The sequence below is a fragment of the Xiphias gladius genome, chromosome 24 (assembly GCF_016859285.1).
Source record: "Xiphias gladius isolate SHS-SW01 ecotype Sanya breed wild chromosome 24, ASM1685928v1, whole genome shotgun sequence".
Lineage (NCBI taxonomy): Eukaryota > Metazoa > Chordata > Actinopteri > Istiophoriformes > Xiphiidae > Xiphias > Xiphias gladius.
This window is the reverse complement of record NC_053423.1, coordinates 19,632,722-19,641,458: the sequence shown is the minus strand read 5'-3', so window position 1 is coordinate 19,641,458 and position 8,737 is coordinate 19,632,722. Positions and strand designations below refer to the sequence as shown.

At 40.9% G+C, this 8,737-nt stretch overlaps 1 protein-coding gene across 1 annotated transcript; it reads right to left on the bottom strand.

The window, feature by feature from the left end:
* Positions 1-2,275: 2,275 nt before the first annotated feature.
* rragcb (Ras-related GTP binding Cb) lies at positions 2,276-8,360 on the bottom strand. The gene is made up of 7 exons (XM_040121158.1): positions 7,814-8,360; positions 7,060-7,263; positions 6,755-6,954; positions 5,417-5,531; positions 5,189-5,331; positions 4,947-5,095; positions 2,276-3,567 (listed from the first exon to the last, which is right to left on the bottom strand). Exons 1-7 carry the CDS (start codon positions 7,991-7,993, stop codon positions 3,410-3,412), a joined length of 1,149 nt encoding a protein of 382 aa, XP_039977092.1. The 5' UTR covers positions 7,994-8,360; the 3' UTR covers positions 2,276-3,409.
* Between the last annotated feature and the right edge of the window lie 377 nt (positions 8,361-8,737).

Below are 8,737 nucleotides of genomic sequence, written 5' to 3'. Positions count from 1 at the left end.
TTTGTTTATTAGCGTATTTGTCAACAAACATATCTTCTGTATCGTTAATAAATGACTGATAACATGTTCAAAAGTTACACTGTGTTTACCTGTTATAAAGGAGTGTTTTGTTAATTTTCCATTCACGGGAACAACTCTCACAGTCTTACTTGTACACAGCATTTATCGACATTTATTTGCATTATAAAGCACTAACTGACTGTTAACTTCACATCGCAAGGCATTCATTAACCGTTTATACACGTTATCCGTTTTATACACATCTACAAGCAGTTTGAGACAGGTTAAAACTGTGCTCAAAATCCACGAGGACACGCTGACCCCGAATGTTTCATTCTTTACTTTGAAAACAGAAATTTGACAAAAGAACTCTTGACTCAGTCTCCACTTAGCGGAATTTCCTCCGGAGCTTTCAGCAGACATCTCGTGGCTTTCATCAAGTTGGCCCTGTTGCTACTTTAACAAATATGGGGGGGAAAAATATACTTAATATTATACATAAATGCATATATACTTAACATGTCTGGCTCTTAAAAATGTCCCACCTCTGCCCTACGACTACATTATGGTGTTGCTGTGTGTTATAAACAGTACGTGAATTGCTTATATAGGTTTAAAATCTTCTATGGCCTCTCTCTGCACGGTTACATCCATCATACGTGGATAAAGATGCTGACCACACGCTCTCCTTATCCCCGTTCGCTCTAAAAAATCTCTTGTGTATGAATTTTTCCTGTGGTTAGAAGCAAAACTGCAAGGTCCCGAAAAAAAAAAAAAAAAAAAAAAAATCCCGGAGAGCGAGATATCGTTTTCCCGCTCATTGACCTCCATTTTCCACAGTGGTGAGCGGGAGGCCTGGGGACGATTAGAGGCTCCGGCTGCGGCTCCCTCCTGCCTCTGCCCCATTAGGCGACGACGTGCGGCGCAGGGCTACGGGGCGATGAGGGCCTTCACGTCGTGTGTGTGTGTGTGTGTGTATGTGTGTGTGTGTGTGTGGGGGGGGGTTAAGCTTATTTACAAGAGCCGCCGATGAACTGGCTGCTGGATCCGATGCAAAAAAACAAAAAACAAACGCCGGTTCCTCCTCCGGATTACTGCGCAAGCGAGAGTGCGTCCCGAAATGTCAAATATTCACATTTAAATGTGCTGCCACCTGCTGTTCTGACCCATTATTTGCAATGCTTCAGCTGTGGGTGGACGTACGTGGACGGGTTAAATTCAAAAGAAGTGAAACTAAAGGGCTACTTACCATCATCATCATCATCATCAAAATCCATAAAATAGGATATGCAAGTAGGATACTGCGCAAGCCCATTGCTGGTGCAAGTTTTGATTTTTCCCCTCAGAAACATGGGATTTAATTAACAATCATGACCCAGTGTAAGTCATGATTATGAAGATTTGTCATAAATATGCGACGTTTTACCAAATTAGAATAATGAGAACGTCATATAATTACAAGTCACCAGGTCAAAATCATCAGGAAAAAAAAAAAAAAGTAAAAAGTCGAGCGGTCGATTTTAAACTAACTTCAACTCTTCTAGTTATGAAATAGTGCCTCATACGTGTGACGCAATATCCCATAATTAGATGAAACTTACTCAACACTACTGGAGAAAGTTCTCATAATTATGAGAGTTTCTTATTGAGTTAAATGTAATAATTATGTGTATTACCACTGTGATGAAACGTTGTAAGGCGGTCGATTTTTAACTGATTTTGACTCTTATAATCAAGTATCTCGTAAGCATGAGAAAGTTCCTTATAAAATACATCGTCAAAAACACCCCATAACGAAAAAGGCGGCGGACATTTAACTAACATCTATTATGATAACGCTTTTCATAAATGTGACCTAGTATCTCACATTTGTGAGAAAATATGTCATAATGTCACCTTGTATTTCAAAGTGACTCGTAATTAAGATTTATCTCATACGTTTGAGAAACTCGAAAATGGGATTAGGAGAAGGGTTCAGAGATCATGAGATGAAGAGATAAGAGTGAAGACACTTCAAATGAAAAACATTAAACTAGGTTTTGTAGTTGCTCATATTTATGACTCAATAACTCATAAGTTTGAGAAAGTTCCCAATAATTATATGATACGGTCATAAAACGAGTCCTGAGCATAATTGTAGCTCAGTATCTCATAATTATCAGGACGTTTCTTAAAATTATGAGATACTAAGTTATAATCATAAGCGTTTCTCATGATTATTAGAGAATGTCATAATTTTAAGGGGAAAAAAAAACACTTTATCATGAAACACATGTTAGGTGGTGGATTTTTTTTCCTTAACTGGAAGAAATGGGGTTTCATGTCAAAGTTACAGTGACTCAGCAAAATACGAAACATATTTTATTAAAGAAGTACGTACGATAATAAAAATAAATCTTCAAAGGTCCCACTCAGCGCTCACAACGAAAAGCAAAACAAGTACTACAAACAGAATCTTTGTGTAGTAAATTCGGCCAAAATGTTCATCAAGCTACAAAACGTCAGCTGTCGGCAGGCGTGGCAGGTTGTCCGGGTGAGAAGCATCATCAGTTATTTCCAGACTCCATTAAGACCATCGTGTCGTGGCCCCCTCTGTTAATCACCCGCGGCGCTAATGGTGTAACTGGCACGGTTCTGGTCTGAGGAGATCCTGAGCAGAGCGCCGGTCGCTGGTCGCATTAGTCATTATCAACAGAAAAACACACCGAAGAACCAACACTGCGCTCGACAGGATTTGTTTTTCATACCGGGGATTAAAGCCACTTAAAGAACTCAATAATTCAAGGTGAAATGAGCAGGGACGTGAAAGAGGTCTGCACTGCTGTAGAACGTGAAGGTTGGTTCCTGGAAATACAGTTCGCCAGGTCTCTGGTTCAGTCAATGGATCTTTTGCACCGAGCTCAGTTTGACTGCAAGCACGTAAACTGTACGAGTATTTTTTTTACGTTGCAGAGTACACAGGATTAACTGGCCAAGAAGGTAAACACAACTGACTGAATTTTCGATATTTCAAGACCAATAAACGTGCAGAAGGTAGGAACCCAACTGTGGTCCGTGTTTAGTTTCTCTCGATATATGTCGCCTGTAACACTGGACAGATTGTATTTCTGAACAAAACATGACCTCTCCTCTTCTCAAGCCAGCGGAGGAGAAGCAGGTAGGTAAGATTTGTTACTCGATGGCTTGTTTCAGTGTTCTGCAGGAAGTCCGGAGCTACATCATCATCTTTCTGAACTCGGCTCATGAGCTGCTTTTCGCTAATTGATTCACATCCAGCTGCACACAGTGAGGCAACATCTGCAGGACGAGATGCATGTGTGCCTTCATATTATTTCTCCGAATCGTGGGGCCTCGCTGCACTTCAGGGAAACCAAAGAATTACCCTTGTCACTTGTCTCCTCTTTGCCCTTTAAACAACATTTCCATTCAGCGCAGCGTATTTTAAACCACTCAGGTTGTTGCCGGACGAGCTCGTCGGACTCCAGACAGCGCCCTGTGTTGAGGTGCCAACTTCAAACACTTCGTGGATGGCCTTTCGGAAACAGTGAAAATTGTACTCTATCAAACCTGCAAAGAGAACACATAAGTCATTTAAAGCATTTCATTTCAAATGTGACAGAGCTTTTGCGCTGTAAAATACGGAGTCGAGTCCAAAACCCTGGAGTCAATGAATCTCTCACGGTACACACACTGAGATGGCTAAATGTGAAAACGCTGTTTATGTGAGAAAAACACATGCCTCCACACCGGCACTGTCATCTGTTCTCCATCCAAACTAAAACAGCAAAACAATAGTAGGATAATGGTTAAGTCGTTTGACATCTTTGTAAATACGCCTTCACTGTTTCTTATTCACTTTCTTGCAGACAGTTAGATGAGAAGACTGATACCACTCTCGCGTCTGTACAGTAAATATGAAGCTTAGCTCAGCACAAAGACTGAGAGCAGCTAAACAAACTTCACCTACCAGCTCCTCTAAAGGTCACTAATAAAATATCTCGTTTGTCATAATCGATACAAAAACCAACGCGTCGAAACGAGACGTTGTAGCTTTACGTAAGGTTATGTGCTGGACTATCTTGTAACTTCCTAAAGGTCTAAGCTGGCTGCAACTTCACGGCAACAACGTGACTTGTGGAAGCTGTTTTTTTACACTTTGGCTTTTGTTCAGATGTTCACGTTAAAACTCTCGGCAGTATTTCCCCAAAATGCTGAGCTCTTTCTTTAAATCTTCTCTTTGTTGCAAAACGTTGCATCACAGCCAAAAATTGGTGCAGAGTGGGAAGGTCTGGTCACTACCTCTGTTCAGTCCCCTCCTGCCCTCGATGTTGTTTTATTTTAGCTCACTGTGTGGTATTCACATTTACATATTTTCCGGCTCTCTTGTCAGAAAACTGAAGAAATATCCTATAGTGTTTGATTGCGTTTCACAAATGCTACCTGTTACTCAGAGCAAACAGTAATTCCTGTGCTGCCTCACTGGGAGGACAATCACATCCCTATTTTGTGATCGCGAAATAAATAAAAATACTGAATACAACCACCTGCATTGTGTGACCGTTGACACTGGCATTTGCAATGAGTGACCGCGGAGAAAGTCAAGACGCAGAAAGTTCGCTTTTTGGCCTTACTGCCACGCAGTTAGGCTGCCAATTTCAGATCATGACGATTTTCTAAAATTTCTGTTTGTTGGATGTCAAACAAAGCCAGCTTAGTGAGGAATGAAAGCAAAAACGGAAAGAAAAAGATGCATTTTTAAACATGGGCTGTTCTAGTGTGGACATACTCTAAATAAAACTGCTGGATCAAAGCTCATTTAGAACAGTTTAGACAGTTCTGTGTTGCCAACTTCAGATTTTAAAGAAACATTTTTGACGTCTCGTATAACCAAACCACTGTCTAATGATGCTGACCTAACTGTTTATAAAAATCGAAAAACTACCCACCTTTCCTCTCAAAGCTCTCCTCTCTGAGGATGCAGACGAGAGCGAGGAACTTTGTGACCTCTTTCAAATAAAGCACTGTGGTGTTGTTGAGCTTGATGATAGCCAAAGACTCCTTGTCATAGGCACAACCACTGCCGTCCTCCATTAGTCTGCCAAGAGCAGGAAGACAGAGAGGCAGCTTTAAACTCTGAATAAAAAGGATATTACCTGTGCCAACGCTTGTAAAGTATAATGCTTCTCACCCATAAATGCAGGAGACATCAATGACAACATCTATCATGTCACAGCAGAGTTCATAGGACTGCATGTCCACAGGAGAGCTGTCTGTGGCGATGTAAATCTTGCTAACAACATCAAACAGGAAGGCTTTCTCAATCCCAGAATGCTGGAAAACAAGAAGGAAGTTAACAAGGGAAGGTGCAACAGGACACAGTGTGAGATTTTGAAAATATAATAATAAAACAACATACAGATATGAAAATGTTCAAAAGGTTCTCCAACGTTGGTAACTGAGGAATGAGCTTCTGGACGACTTTACTGAAGGCCTCGAATATGGAGTGGTCGTAGATACTGGTCAAGTAGAAGCTGAGGGGAAAGCAGGAGAGGAGAGCTAAGACATCACAAAGTTTCAGTGGCCCCGAATACTTGAAAAATATTTGGGTACACTTGATGCCAGTTCATGCAGCTTTGATGCACCACCTGAGAAAGTGGAAACCAGCTGAAAAAAACGCACTGACATGTATGCAAACAATCGCCTATTCACCCATCATTTCTGGCAACCTCACAAATCTCCAGTCCATTATTCACCCTCCATTTAGCTCTGTTTTTGGTCTCCACCAACTCTTGAGAAAAATATCTGGCTTTTAAGCTGCTAAATGCTCCACTATGTTCACCAGGCAGTCGTTAAATTTTGTCCGTCTGTGGTTGGGTGCCGGGCAGGTTGTGCACAGTGGGTTTTACCAGACCTGTTTCCCTGAACGATCTTCCTTCAGACTTCAGGTCAGAAAACCAAAACAACGTGTTGATAAACGCTAAAAGGCTCCATAGAGCTGACAGAAACCGTGGAGTTTGGTGGTAATTCTCTGTGGGTTCGTCACTGTGAGCAACGCCTTTCACACTACACAGTTATTTGATCCAATGTCAATATAAAAGCATTGGTAAGTGCAGCTTTAAGGTCCATTAGGTTACTTTACACACTGAACGCGTCAAACAGCAATCAAAAGCAACACTTCTGATAATGATGTCAACTTCAATAACTAGAACTCACTTGGCGTGCCGTGACTTCAGTGAAGTTCACACGGCACGCTCGTGTTTATACTGAAAGAAATTAGAGGGAAGGAGGAGGGAAAAGATCTAAAGATGGTGAATCCAGCTTTCTTTAAACAGAGGGCTCACTTACTGCTTCACTTACTGCTGTTTACATTTCACATAAGATTCAATTTGAAGTCAATGACAATAAACACCGGAATTTAATCTGGGTAAAAAGGCTGAATTCACAATGTCTTAATTGCAAAGTGGGCTAACCTTCTCTACTGCTGCCCAACGCTGATTTATTCTTTTCAGTGGACTTAAAAAAAAAACTATGAGAAATAAAAGTACTTACTGCAGTTTGTTAGCTCAGTTGTTTGGTAGCAACGTCTTTCTCTCTGTGGCTCTCTAAAGAACATAAACTTTCATCCTGTTAGACTACAATTATAAAAATTAACTTGGTTTCTAGGAGTGATCTGCAGCTAATGCCTGCTCTCAAAACCCCCACTAACTTGAAGAATTTGAAGAATCGAGCCTGTGCAGACATGCCAGACACTCACCTGAGGTGAACCCCCTCCAGGCTGGCATCTGCCAGATCATCGTTGGCCCTCTGATGAATGTCTCTTTGTGTTTCTATTTTGTGGTCGTCTGACAGGCCGTCTACTTTATGGATGAACACCTCAAAGTTGATGTCTGGATTCACTTTGTAGGCCCTAGATACAGTGAGATGCAACCGCCCAAGAGCCTCCATGTAGTCATCCTAGTAACAGGAGAGACACATTCAGCACAGGAAAAAGGTGTCACAATAACTCATCTCACACAGGATGCATTTAAAACCTAAACTGTAAGCTTCAGTTCATCCTACCTGAGCATCAATGACAAAGATCAAAGCGCCGGTTCCCTTGAAGATCATCTCACTGTCAAACGTGGGGTCGAAAAAGTCCACCTGTCCAGGAAAGTCCCAGATCTGGAAGTTGACAAAGGAGCTGGTGGATATGTCGTCCTTGTAGATCTTGTTGGTGCTCTCAAGGAACAGAGTCTCATTGGGTGACATTTTGTGGAATACAACCTGGAAATAAGTGTACATCACAATATTGTTTCAGTCACATTTTACAGCCTTAACAGGCCAATACTACAGTCCAATGCAATGAATGTCAACTACTACACAACAGGTGATTCTCCATTAAAACATACACGCGCGCACGGACACGCGCGCACGGACACACACACACACACACACACACACACACACACACATATACATACATACACACACACACACACACACACACACACACACACACATACACACACACACACACACACACATACATACACACACACACACATATATAGCATACATACATACATGTAGTAGCAACAATGGACCCAACATAAAATATCTATTTACATGTCAACCAATTTCTGAAGTTGTAAGAAATGATGAACAGAAAAAAAAGAATTAAAAAGAAATATGTACATTTATAGACTGTATAAAACTGCATTAATATTTTTCGGTATTGTTCGGTCACACCGTTCAAGTAAGTGTGTTTAAGGGCAGCGAGATGTTAAACCGTAAAAAAATATATATATCTGTCTTTAAATTTAAAAAAAAATACCTTCTGGATGGATGACTTTCCACTCCGTCTCAGCCCCATCAGCAGTATCCTCGGTTTATCAGCCGGTGTGGAGCTCTCCTCCATGTCTGCCTCCTCCTCCCCATAACCGAAACTTTTGGGAAACGACCCCACGACATCATAACTCCCCGTTAACGCGGGCTCCTCACAATTTATAGACATCCTGTATTTTATTATCTCTCTTTGTCGTGCTTTCCGTGTACGCGGCCAGTGTTTTAAACTTTTGGTTGACCGGCCAAATAATCCGAGCAAGACTGTTGTCGAGGATTTTCGCAACGAGCTAGCATGGCAAGCTAATGAGCTAGCAGCTGGGAGCGCGGTGTTTCTGTGTTAAAATATCAGGTCAGACCGTAACGTATCCGCATGGGATTTGAAATAGATGTTACCAAGAGGTTAAAGTAACAATAATATCGGTGTAGGTTGGATTAATACAGGTACAAGGAAGGAGAAAGGATCACTAAAAAGGATAGTCACAAGTTAGACATTTCCGCCCACTTTAGTGTTGCCAGATTTGACTGACAAAAAGTAGCCGAATTTTTTCTATATAGCTATTTATATTATATTGGTATAATAAATAGTTTTGGATAATATTACATAAAACGTTCAAAGTATTAACTAATTTGAAAACATGAAGTGTAATGTTGGATTCAGTGAATTACAGTGTGGACTACCATTTGAGCCATGTTTTAGCCTATGTTTGTTTACATTTGAGGGAAATAAAGTGACCCGAGTTCGCCATTAACAGTTCCTAATTGCAGTGTACTCTTGGATGTACTGACAACTCTCAGTGATTTACTTTGATACTGAAAAAAATTTAAAAACCTGATGATTCTCGGGCTTTTTTTTTTTTTTAACATGATTTCTAAGCAGGTTTGTGGACGTTTATATTCAATGGCCATCGGAGAT